Source organism: Plectropomus leopardus, chromosome 8 (genome assembly GCF_008729295.1).
Source record: "Plectropomus leopardus isolate mb chromosome 8, YSFRI_Pleo_2.0, whole genome shotgun sequence".
Lineage (NCBI taxonomy): Eukaryota > Metazoa > Chordata > Actinopteri > Perciformes > Serranidae > Plectropomus > Plectropomus leopardus.
In genome coordinates, this window is record NC_056470.1 from 34,334,735 (window position 1) to 34,347,657 (window position 12,923).

The window sequence follows — 12,923 nt, forward strand, 5'->3', positions numbered from 1 at the left end:
ATTATCAGACAAAACCAGTAGCAACATTACTACAATGGATTGTCCCAATATAATTTGCAACCAATACAACAAAGCATCTTAAAATTCAGAATGGAGACAAATGCATAATATTTCTATCACTAATGATGAAAAAAAAAATGAATAAGGGTGGAGCTTATTATGCAAAAGTTTTTTAAAGGTCTGTGCTCAGAATCACAGGAATGGCATCTCAGAGGAGGACTGGGCTGCTGCCTGCAATCTGACTAGAAAGATTACAACTGCAGTTAATGATAGGTCCAAAGTGCTTTATCAGAGCCAAAACTGCCGGTAAAGTTTTAATGAAATGTCTATAACATCTTCTACCATAAACATGCATGCCCTGTCACACGACGATGCAGTCAGCCGGTGTGTGACACCAGCTGCCACTCCACATACACATCATGAGGACAGAAAAAGACAGGAACTCTGCTCCAGCTATTTCAGATTCACTCGTAAGCAAACCAGTAATAGGAACTGCCCCATTAAGAGCTAAACAATGGGAATAGTTTAGCTATATAGCCGGGCTCTTCTGGAGTCATGCTATTATTAACCCCTTTGAAACCTGGAGCAACATCACTTATCTCGTGCTGCATTGAGACACCAACACTTGCTGGGTTTTGGGTCATTTCCTCTTTTGCTGCCCACTGCCTTCTTCCCGTTTTTTTAAATCAAGCAAATCTGCTCAGGTTTCAAGGGTTAATCAACTTGCAGGAGAAGTTCATCAAAAACACATTGGCCCACTGAGAAACTACAACCATTATTACAAAATTATTATAATTTTTACAGCACCATTTCCAGGTTGTTAATTTTCTTGTACTTTTTATTTACTGCTGATATCTGGGTCAGTTCTTCTTTCGCTGCCTGCTGCCTTTGTCCCATGTTTTTAATTTTCTTATACTCTTTATTAATTTTTTGCTATTTTGTGGCTTATTTCTTCTTTTGTTGCCCATTACCTTCTTCCCATGTTTTCTGAAAGACATCAAGACAATTTGCTCAGGTTTCAAAGGGTTAATCAGCTTGCAGGAGAAGTCTCATCTGTCTCTCAAATATTTCCAGGCGAAATCAAAAACACATTAGCCTCCTGACAGACAAATTATTACACTTCTAAGCCCCTTTTTGGGTTATTTCTTTGATTTTTGTTTGTAACTTTGTTTTTCTTCTTGTCTTAACTAATTTTCTTGTTTCTTATTTATTTATTGCCAATTTTTGGATCATTTCTTCTTTCGTTCCCATGTTTTTATTTGTAAAGAAATCAGGTCAATTTGCTCAGGTTTCAAAGGGTTAATTTGCAGGAGAAGTCTCACCTGTCTTAGACATTTCGAGGCGAGATCAAAATGACACTGGTCCACTGACAGACAAATTTGATTTTATTTTTTTCATTTTTTAACCAATTTTCTAGCACTTTTTATTTATTTATGGCAATTTTTTGGACCATTTCTTCTTTTGTTGCCCTTTGCCGTCTTCCCAAGTTTTTTTTTTATTGAAAGAAATCAATTTTCCCAGGTTTCAAAGGGTTAATCAACTCGCAACAGAAGTTGCACCTGCCTCTCACACATTTCCAGGCGAGATCAAAAACACATTGGCCCACTGAGAGACTACAAATCCGGATTTATCCGGTGATGTCTTTAAACTCAAAGAGTTTCACATGAAAAATTCACATTCATCTACATGACGCCCCGGGATCTGGATCCAACGCCTCCCCTCTGTAACGACGGGGCTGCCGGTTCGTGACTGGCAACCGAACTAGAAAATACCGGTCGGCTCGGGAATCAAACCGTGGTTAAAGCGGATAATCTCCAGACGCTGCATCTCTCACACACACAGCATCCATGTTGGTTAGCCCGGTTAGCCCGCACTGGTTTGAATAAGCCAGCTAGCACTTAGCTCGCTAACTAATCCAAGGGCAGCAAAGCTGAGTAACGTTAGCCCGACGGCTAACTGAGCTCGTGTCCTACCTCGTTTCAGCGCGGCGTCCGTCCGTCTACTTTCAGCTGGAGAGTGACCCGTCTTCTTATAATACTCGCATCCCAGTTCTGCTTCGCTTTCCGCCGCTAAACCATTCAAACAGCCGGCAGTACAACCACTGAGCTAACGGCTACACCGGGAGGGAGCGAGCTGTCAATCCCATGGGTCAGTCCGAGCGGAGTGGAGCGGTTGCGCGGAAACCCTCCCACGCGCTCAGCACCCGCCCTCTTCTTACGAGGGGGGGGGGCTCGTGCGCGGTGACAAACGGGAGCGCGCTTACGACACAACAGGAAGTGAGCTCGGTGGTTGCTAACGAGCGACGCTAAGAAGAAGAAAAAGTTGTTTCAGCGGACATAACTTCAGGTATTTCAACGCGATTTGTTTGTAAACTTAAGACAAGACTGCTCGTGTATGAAGTTTTTTGTTGTTTTTGTATTTTGAGTAACTTTTGCTCGTGGGATGCGCTGAGTTTGGCCTTCGCGGCTCGTCGGTTTAGCAAAGTCACGGGCTAACGTTAGCATGGACAACCAGCACGGCTAAGCGGCTAACTTTTGTTAGCTTTGCTTTAAAAAGTGTTTAAGACAATTAAAAAACCCGCTAAGCACTCCTAAAACCTCTAGATCAGACGGCAACAATGTTTTCACGGCCGCATGTAAAGTCTAAAATGTTATTTTATGCTTAATAGTTTTTAGATTTTAAAATAAAAACGACCGGCAGTGCAGTGACGTTAGCTAATGCAAACGTCTATGTGTCAATATTTTCTTAAAGTTCAGTTTTGCCTGCGACAGAGTGAAGTTTTAGTAGAAGTTACTGCTATTTATTCAAGTCAAGTTAATTGTAAATATATTTAATAGCAATCAGAACAACTGGGTTGAATGATTTTCTCCTTTTCAAGTAAAAAATAACCTTCTTGTAGTATCTTGTAGTACCAGCGTTATAACTACAGTGGTCAGAGTTAGCTGGGAGTTTAATTATATCTACAAGGAATTTCTCTCGTATTTGTTGGTTGTTTTGGGTTCAGCTTAGGAATGAAAAACACCTGATCGATTAATCAATCGCTAAAGTTTAATCGAACGTGCGGTTTGATTGATCCATCGATAGGCTATGCAACGCTGTCAAAGTATATGCAATATGATTGTTAGCTTTGATAGAGGAAAACCTTTTTTTCCTATAGTTTAAATAAGCATATAATGATTAATCAAGTAACTGATCGTTGATTTGACCAATGGTCGATTAAGAACAGTCTTTAAAATTTGAAAACCGAGTTTAACTGTAAATTAAGTTCCTCTGCTGCCTGCACATATTAAAGTCATTTATAAACGCAGCACAAATAATTTAGGACTCTTTGGTGGTCACAATAAAAATAGAAATGGTCCCACAATATTCCAACTTATTTCTCCTCGTCTCTTAAGTTTTGTTACACGTCTTCAACAATCATGTCACAGAAAAATGTGTGTTATGTAAACTTGTGTGGTCTTGCAAACCTGCCCCCCTTTTTCTCATCCGGATCCAGGCTTGTTTACAAAGAGACTTAAAGATGTCTTCAGGCGCTCTCTTTCCAAGCTTGGTGAGCGGCTCTCGGGGAAGCTCCAGTAAATACCTAGTGGAGTTTCGTGCCGGGAAAATGACCTTGAAGGGAAACGTAGTGACACCAGACAAACGCAAGGGCATGGTGTACATCCAGCAGTCTGACGACTCCCTGATTCACTTCTGCTGGAAGGACAGGACATCTGGGAACGTTGATGATGTGAGTCAACCCTTAAATCAATAACATCCCTAAATAAGCCAACAGAAGTAGAACTTGCACTTAGTGGTGCTGGCAGTAAACAACAGACATTTCCATCTGAGGACCAGCTGTACTGTCCACAAGAAAGAAAAAAACAGGGGATTGTTTCCTCCAATGAAAAAAAGTCTCACCTCAGTTTGTCCTTTTCCCCTTTTCTATTTATTTGTATTTGTACATACAAGCATTTTTCATACAAGCAGTGCTGACGCACTGAGTCATAACTCAGCCGGCCGTCCACAGAAAAAGCAAGGTGACTGTGTCTTTATTTCAGAGCTGCCGTGACGCTGCTGCTTTGCTTTTCCCTTTTGGTAACTGGTTGATGATGATTTGTTGTGGCAGAACAACCTCCGTGTTTCGCCTCTCTCTCATAAACAGTGGTGGAAGAAGTATGCAGGTCCTTTACTCAAGTAAAAATACTAATACCACTCTGTGAAAATACTCTGTTACAAGTAAAAGAAGAGAGAAAAAATAGAAAAACAACCCCCAAAACCTCAACGTTATTTTAAAAATGGAAAAAACTTTATCAAAACAGTTGGTTATTTATTAATTTTTTGTCAACTGACCCATTAATCAACTAACAGTTGCAGCTGTACTTATATAAACTGGTAAATTTAAAAAAGGTATTTTTCATTAACTCATGGTTTTGTTTGATGAAAAAAAAACTGTAAAGTAACTAAAGCGTTCAGATAAATGTAGTGAAGTAAAAAGTACATTTTTTCCCTCTGAAATATTATGGGGTAAAAGTATGGTATGGCATGAAGCAAAAATACTCTAGAGTACAAGTACATGAAATCTGTCGTAAGTACGATACTTGAGTAAATATACTTAGTTACATCCCACCACTGTAAATGTCTCACGCTGCGTCTTCCTGTTCCAGGACCTGATCATCTTTCCTGATGACTGTGAATTCAAAAAAGTGAGCCAGTGCACCACCGGACGCGTCTTTGTGCTGAAGTTCAAAGCCGGATCTAAAAGGCTCTTCTTCTGGATGCAGGTGAGAGGAAGACGCTCCTCCTCTTCTTCCCACAGAGAGGAGAAATGGAGAGTCGTCGTGAGTGCACTGCGCCTGTGTGCACGGCGTCTGTGTGCACGGCATCTGTGTGCACGGCGTGTGTGCACGGCGTCTGTGTGCACGGCGTCTGTGTGCACGGCGTGTGTGCACGGCGTCTGTGTGCACGGCATCTGTGTGCACGGCGTGTGTGCACGGCGCCTGTGTGCACGGCGTCTGTGTGCACGGCGCCTGTGTGCGCGGCGTGTGTGCGCGGCGTCTGTGCGCACGGCGCCTGTGTGCACGGCGTCTGTGTGCACGGCGCCTGTGTGCACGGCGTGTGTGCACGGCGTCTGTGTGCACGGCGCCTGTGTGCAGGCAGATGGATATTCAAAAGAGGGAAACTGAGCGGAAAATGAAGTGGGAGGCAATAAGAGTGATGGACGGAGAGGAAGAGGGATGATTACGGTCATGATGAAGGGTGTGTGCCGCCTTCATCGCTGTTTGTCAGCAGGAAACACGTCCGGTGTTTACTCTCACCGGCGCTTTGCTCTTTTTAGCTGCCTCAGTCTGGAGGGACTTTTTAACTCAAATGTACAATTCAGTTTTATCTGTAAAGCCCACGATCAGAAATCAGTGTTTACCTCAGAGGGCTTTACAGCAGACGACCCGTCTGATAACGACTAAAAACTCCCCAAAAAACACTTTAAAGGAGAAAAAACAGTAGAAACCTACGAGAAAAGTGACCGAGGAAGGATCCTTTTTCCAGGAGAGACAGACGAGTAATAGATGTCTCTAAGAATAAAATGACAGCAGATGACAGAATGAGGGGAGAGATGCACAGCAACACTAACATAACATTTAACCATAGATACAGACATGAGAAATAATAAATGCAAACGGTATCATCCTGTGGACTCATTTGTGCCAGTAAATATACTTTCTGGATACATTTTGTCTACTCATTTTCAGCAGTGTGATGTTCAACAATTAGGCGACTTCCGATACTTACATAAAAGCACAATTAGCTGATATTTAAAGTTGAATTCTTTGTGTTGTTAATTTGGGTTTTGGAAAATTCGGCTCTGATTTCAAGGAATTCTTGCTCGCCTAATATCCACCAGGAGCCAAAGAGCGACAAGGATGACGAGTACTGCCGTAAGGTCAACGAGTACCTGAACAACCCTCCCATTCCCGGAGCGGGAGGGAGCGGCGGCGGCAGCGGCCACGAGCTCTCTGCGCTCGGAGGAGAGGGAGGCCTGCAGAACCTGCTGGGAAACATGAGCCACAACCAGCTGATGCAGCTGATCGGACCGACGGGACTGGGAGGACTGGGTGAGCTGGATTTTTTTGGGGCATGTTTTCATCTGAAGATGCACCGACGCAGAAACTCGTGAATCTGTTGAGAAAAGGGCAGAAAATAATCATCAGAACGTTAAAATCTGAAGAAATGTGGTGACGTGTGAGATGAAAACTTGAAGCCAAACTGCTGCTGAGATTCTCCGTAACTCTGCTGTAAAACCTCCATTCATAAAATACCATCAGAAGTATGATACCAAATATTTCTAATCTGAAATGTGAACAAAGACTTGATGCTTTAAAAAGTACAAGTTTAGTTATTTTGAGAAAAAGTACTTCTACTTCAATTTCAATGTTAACCCTTTGAAACCAGGGCAAATGGTCTTGATTACTTTGAAAAACACAGAAAAGGGCAATGAGCAACTTCAGAAGAAATGAACCACAAATGAGCAAGCAATTAGTAAAAAGTACAAAAATTAACTTTTAACTAGCCAACAAACAAACACACAGAAATGGGAAATTAAAAAAGAAAAAAACAAGGAAATAACCTAGAAAAAAAGGATTAAAAAATTATTCTGTATTCTGTAAAATATTTTCAAATGTATAATTGTGATAATTATAGATGTAGTTTAGGTTTAACATTTTCGTTAGTTTTTTAAAAAATCCCTTTTTAAATAACTGATATCTTACAAAATGCAGGACATTTCTTGTCAAGTTACTGAATGCTTCTTCCCACTTTTTTGGATCAAAAACTTTAAAACTTTAAAACTTGAACTCTGCACAAGAAAAGCGACCATGATCCAGGTTTCAAAGGGTTAACAGATGTTTTACCGTGCACTCACATCTTACACATTTCTTAAAATCAGCCTGAAGTGTTGCAAAGCTTCCAGCTGCTGTATTCTTTTCGAAAGGATAAGACATCAATTTGGGCCCTTTTTGATCTGGTTTTGTTTGTCTAAGGAGGTCTGGGAGCTCTAGCAGGACCAGGACTTGCTAACTTGCTGGGCAGCGGAGGACCAGCGACCAGCAGCTCGTCGTCCAGGTAAGACGGAGCACGGATGTGGACGTGATGCAGGTAAAAATACAAGAAATTACCTCTGAATTTACGCCGTCCTCTCGGTCGTCTTCCCCCTCTCAGCTCTCGCAGTCAGTCGGCGGCCGCCACTCCTTCATCAGGCGGAGCGCCCAGAGTGAGCTCCTCTCAGGCCCCCACCACCCCCGTGACGCCCGCCGCCGCAGCCGCCTCCCCGACCAGCGTCGCTCCCTCCACACCAGGTACAGGAACACCGTCCTCCGCCAGCTCAGAATCACACTGTTAACGAGCAGAAAACGAGTGTCGGGCGACATTTTTAACACGTCTGCAGGTCCTTAACCCTTTAAAACCCGAGCAAACTGACACGAACGCTTTCAAAAGTGAGCAAGAAGATGGTCAAGTTACGAGAAAAGTTTCTGAAATTTTATTTTATTTCTTCCAATTTCTAATATATAATTCTAGTTTTCTTTACTTTTTCGCCTTGTTATGTAATAAATATTTAATGACTCTCATTATTTTTAGCTAATTTTCACGTCATATTCTTGTCACCTTTTACTCGTTTTTTTGCAATTTGCGGGACATTTCACACCGATCCGCTGATTTATTTATTTCTTATTTTTTTGAAGAAAATAAACCAGTTTGCTCACATTTCACAGGTTTAAATGTAAAAGGCACCTGAACGCAGCACAATAAAAAACAGTTGTTGATCCAGGTTTAAAGGGTTAAAAAAAATCGCAATTTCAATTTAAGTATTATATAATTTAATCTTTTAATTTCTTTAGTTAAAATAAAGTCAATCAAGCTCAAGTCCACATTTCTGATGCTATAAATCCTTAAACCTGAGCCTCGGTTAAACGTACAGTTAACTCTCCCTTTTGGCAGATTGTCGATGAACGTAACTCACGCTGATAATCGTCTTCTTACATAAAACCGAACTCTACAGCAGACCACATATTTATCTTTTACTGTCCTTCAGTTCTTGGACGAGAAAAAGATAAATTTTCCAAAAATCAGCCTTAAATTTGGTTCAAAATATACAAAAAAGATTCTTAAAAGTCAGAAAATCTAAGTGTGTGTTACCTGTAGACATCCTGCGCTCAACACGTCCTCGTTTGTCTCGTTTCCAGCCTCGGCTCAGACCCCGCTGGCGCCCGCCTCGGTCGGAAGTCCCTCCTCCCACCAGCCCATCCAGCTCAGCGACCTTCAGAGCATCCTCGCCACCATGAACGTCCCGGCGGCGGCTGCGCAGGGAGCAGCGGGTGAGCGACGGATGATTGAACACGACGTCTGGTTACGACTGTTGTGGTCACTGAGGGGAAAATCAAAGTAGAGAGAATAAATAAATTCACCAGTATTTAAGTGAATATGACTCACGCGACTCGTTCGTTCGTCCCGCAGTGGATCTTGCGAGCGTCTGCACCCCGGAGATGATGGCTCCCATCCTGACCAACGCCGAGGTGCAGCAGAGGCTGCTGCCCTTCCTGCCCAGCGGAGAGAGTTTACCGCAGAGCGCCGAGGAGATCCAGAACACCATCAACTCGCCGCAGTTCCAACAGGTGACGAAAACATCGAATGACTCCGAACAAAAAGTCTTTTTAGACCCACGTGAGCAGGAAAGATTTAAATAAAGTAGAGAAACAGTTTCTAACATGTTAATCCTCCGCGGAAAAACATTTTACTCAGCAGATTATAGAAATGTCTGAAACGCGTATTTTTATTACACTAATGAAGACCGTGTACCTTCGTCTAATTAAGCGAAGGAAGAACACAGATGAATCCGGTAACAGTGACTGTCGTTAATTTAATTAGTCTGCGTGTGTTTACCAGCTGCAGCGTGATGTCGGATGATGTTAAACGAATGTCGGTGTCTGTGATTCTGCTCCTGCAGTCGATGAGTATGTTCAGCAGTGCCTTGGCCTCCGGGCAGCTCGGCCCCCTCATGAGCCAGTTTGGTCTGCCGGCAGAAGCCGTGGACGCCGCCAACCGAGGAGGTGAGACGCACGCCGTGGAAAACAGACGAAAATACAATTTACAATATTTAAACCTTTCAACCATGAGCAAACTGGGACGTGAGTATAATCGTATAATCACGAACACGAGAAAAAGGCAGCGAACAACTTAGTGATTCATGTTTCACTATTTGCAAGAAATTAGTAGATTTAGAAAGTTACTTTTAAAAAGGTTTTCCAGGGAAAAAAGCCGGAGAAAAACTACATTTCTAATCATATTTGATAAAATTACATTTAAAATTTATTATCTTACAAAGTTATATTATTTCAGACACTTTTTCCAAGTCATTTCAGTTTCGTTTTTTTTTTTTTTTTTTTTTTTAAAAAAATTAATTTGAGGCAATTTTTTAAACTAATTTTTAGGTTGTTTTTTTTTTTTAAATACTATTTTTGGGGTAATTTTTTTGTACTAATTTCATATAAAGTTTTTGGTCATTTTTTTCTTTTGTTGCCAATAACCCTCCCATTTTTTTGAAAGCTATAAAGCCAATTCAGGTTTCAAAGGGTTAACTGAATTGTTTTAGGTATTTTTATGATTCTGTAGCGTCCCATTTTGTCCTTCATGCATTTCGGATATTCACATTTTGATCAAAGTTTGGATATTTTTAGAGCAAAAAATCAAAATTTCTTCGCCTTTCTAAAAACACGTTTCCACGTGACCCCTGAATGTTTCTGCATGATGACGTTTCTACATTATTAAACATTATTTTTAAAGAATTCACATCAAACACGGTCCCTACGCGTGAGACAAAACATCATTTTCTTTACCTGTCCACCTTTGTCCATCTTTGTCCACCTTTGTCCATCTTTGTCCACCTTTGTCCTCTGCTATTGATTTCGAATATTTCTGTATTTTGTGTCGCCGTCAGATGTGGAGGCGTTTGCCAAAGCCATGCAGGGCAACAAAGGAGACTCCAAAGACAAGAAAGACGACGACGAGGACATGAGTCTGGATTAAAGCTCGGACCTCCGTAAAATCTGTGATTCCTCTTCCAGCTCTTCTTCTTCTCCCGCCTCTCTTTCCTGTCGTCTTACTCCGAAACCAAAGGCGGCGCTCAGCTCGTCACTCAGGGTCAGCGGAGCTGTGGACACATGAACGTTAGAGCAGATTTAACTGTGAGCGACTTCAGCAGCTCGGGTTTGTTGTAGTGAACATTTTATTCTGAAAGGACAGTTTTGTGAGGAAGTTAAGTTTCTTTCTGTTGTCACAGTTCAGACTTTTTTCGTGATTCACTCTTGATAATAAAAATCATATTTGCAAATAAAAAAAACTTACCTCAAGATTTTTCTTTTGCAGACGGGAAACAAACACTCAAGAGTACAGTTTGTATCACAAAAAAAACTTTATTTAAAAATACATTTACAACACATGGTGGGGCAGGGAGTGAGGGGGAGGAACAGCTTATTCTTTCGGTGAGATTATGTTTTATTTTTTTAAAAAAAGTGGTTATATTACATACAAGCTTCACACTCACGTTTGGTACATGTTTACATTTATGACGGAATAGAGATGGGAAACGCTGCCGGAAACCTGGACTCGATTTCTCGCTTCATAGCCTTTAAATCAGTTTAATTACACAAAATTACAGCTCTCAGAAAAATCCTAAATTTGAATCTGGTGGTTACAGTAACTCCTGAACGCAGCTTTATCAGAAAGGTTGATAAAACAGGTCTGCAGAGCAAATACAGTCTCAAGCACTTCGTCCAAAGAAAAAACTTGTAATTGTAAAAAATGTAATTGTATAAAAGTACAATTACTGAGAAAAAACATGTAACTAAATTAGAGTAACTCATCAACATGTTGGTGATTACAAAAGAGGTTACATCGAAATGTTTTCTTTTCGGTAAAAAGAAAATTACACAGCTTAACTTCTGGACATTTTTCTGCCTAATTTCCCCGTTTAAAACATTTGTAAGTTAAGTAATTAAAAAGTAATCAAATGTAATAAGTTACATTACTCTGATGTAATCAAAATAGTCTCATAATACATTTTTAATAGTCAAAATAATATTAATATGTAATTTATTACATTTCAAAAGTAACCCTCTCAGGACTTCTGCCTAAATACGGAGGCCAAAAACGTACGTAGCTGCAATTTTTGTTTTTAACGCCGTTATTTCTGGAGACAACAAAGCTCATTTTTTGTGTTAACAGGTTAATTTATGTAGATTATAGAGAAAACAGATGGCAGATTTTGCAATAAAACCATTTATCACTGAAAACAGTTTACGTAAGATGTGTTTTTTTTCTGGGGAGTTAAAAACTGAACGGCCATGACCGATTCATTTGATCACTGAACAGAAGCAAACAACTTTTTTCACATCCATTTGGATGACTGATAAAAATAAAAAAATAAATAAACAGATGCAATAACGCAGCTCATTTCCTTGAGGTTACGAAATTAAAACCTCAATCTCAAAATAACGGCATCATTTTTTATTTTTATTTTGCGAAGACGACTGTTTTCAGCTTCCATACAAAATCTTACTGTAGAGGATAAAAGACAATTAAGGCTTTAATTTATGAGGAGGCCGAGAACAGCAGAGCCCGCAAATATTTTTAACAAGATCACTAGTTAATTATTTTTATTTTCTCAAAACAGCAAATCTCAATTTCTTGTTTTCTTGACACTGAAAATGAGAGTCTGGTTCAATGATGCGAACGTTAATCTCTGATGAACAAAAGTAATATTAGTGTCAATATAACAAAGCTCATCTTCAAATAATGAATTAACTATTTTGAGATAAGATTTTAAAAAATATTGCACCGGGTGGTTTTTGGCTTCCGTATAAATACATAAAAATAGAGGACGGAAAGAAAATTGAAGCCATTTTCCAAAAGCATCAAGTTAAAACAGAAGTGGAACAGCTTCTGACAAACCTGCTCTTATCTCCCTTTTCTCTGATTTTCTGCTGATAATTAAATTTAAATAAATTCATCTCTGCACCGCTGAGACTTAATTAACTGCGAGATTCCCAAAAGTCGAGTCTCAGTCCCAGTTACAGGAAACGTTGCCCGTCTGCGCTGCCTGAGGACGTTGCTCTTACATTACAGTGTTCACAGTGTACCGACTCAGTAGGTAATCTTAACACTCTCTGCTAGAGATGCACGATAAACGGCCGTATACGTCATTTACTGGAAATATAATGCAGATTCACAAAATCTGTGTTTGCAAAAGCGAGAAAAATCAAGCCGTGTCGGCCTTATTTACAATATACTACACATTAAAAAACTGATTTGATTGATATTTGATATCTCGTATCAGTGCATCTCTATGTGCAGACTCTTGTTATAGCACCCTGTAGCACAAAAATAAACCAGTAATATTGCAACGATAATGTGTAAAATATAAAATATACATTTTTTTTTTCTGAAAATAGAAAATAAATATTATTATATATATTTTAAATTAGCTACAGTAACATGACACCCACCACCAGTAATTTGTAGTCGGGGAATGTGAGGATAAGACTGTGTGTGTGTGTGTGTGTGTGTGTGTGTGTGTGTGTGTGTGTGTGTGTGTGTGTGTGTTGGGTTTACATGTGTGGGCAGCCCTGCGTGCCCACAGCTCCGTGCACGGCGAGGGGTTTGGACAACATGGCAGGTCTGCGGTTGATGGCGGCGTGGCGGATGCAGCCGTGGAAGGCGGGCAGGCCGGCAGGTAAACCGGGAACTGTGACGCCATCTGGAGGGCAGAGACAAGAACAACGTGTGACCCGAACGCAGGGGGAATTTAGACAGCTCCAATTTAATTTATAATCTTTTAAAATGTGAGCAAATTTGTTTGATATTTTCAAAAACACGGAGAAAAAAGGCAATGACCA

General features: G+C 40.5%; 2 protein-coding genes across 3 annotated transcripts in view; one reads left to right on the forward strand and one right to left on the reverse strand.

The window, feature by feature from the left end:
• The first annotated feature begins 2,240 nt into the window (after positions 1-2,240).
• adrm1 (ADRM1 26S proteasome ubiquitin receptor) lies at positions 2,241-10,299 on the forward strand. Of its 2 annotated transcripts, none has more exons than XM_042490964.1 (10): positions 2,241-2,346; positions 3,497-3,730; positions 4,647-4,763; positions 5,882-6,092; positions 7,017-7,098; positions 7,195-7,331; positions 8,217-8,348; positions 8,488-8,645; positions 8,978-9,080; positions 9,968-10,299. In XM_042490964.1, exons 2-10 carry the CDS (start codon positions 3,521-3,523, stop codon positions 10,054-10,056), a joined length of 1,239 nt encoding a protein of 412 aa, XP_042346898.1. In that variant the 5' UTR covers positions 2,241-2,346; positions 3,497-3,520; the 3' UTR covers positions 10,057-10,299. The 2 variants fall into 2 exon arrangements, with proteins under 2 accessions (XP_042346898.1, XP_042346900.1); XM_042490966.1 differs by having other exon boundaries at positions 7,020-7,098.
• A 681-nt stretch (positions 10,300-10,980) lies between these two features.
• lama5 (laminin, alpha 5) overlaps positions 10,981-12,923 on the reverse strand; it is a 114,213-nt gene continuing 112,270 nt past the window's right edge. Inside the window, exon 80 of the mRNA XM_042491160.1 lies at positions 10,981-12,784. Coding sequence (XP_042347094.1) covers positions 12,636-12,784 — 149 coding nt within the window. The 3' untranslated portion in view covers positions 10,981-12,635. The remainder of the gene's footprint in view (positions 12,785-12,923) is intronic.

Coding starts and splice junctions, on each gene's coding strand:
- adrm1 (XM_042490964.1), top strand. CDS start 3,521: ATGTCTTCAGGCGCTCTCTTTCCAAGCTTGGTGAGCGGCTCTCGGGGA. Junction 8,646..8,977: donor ACTCGCCGCAGTTCCAACAG/GTGACGAAAACA, acceptor CTGCTCCTGCAG/TCGATGAGTATGTTCAGCAG. Junction 9,081..9,967: donor GGACGCCGCCAACCGAGGAG/GTGAGACGCACG, acceptor TGTCGCCGTCAG/ATGTGGAGGCGTTTGCCAAA.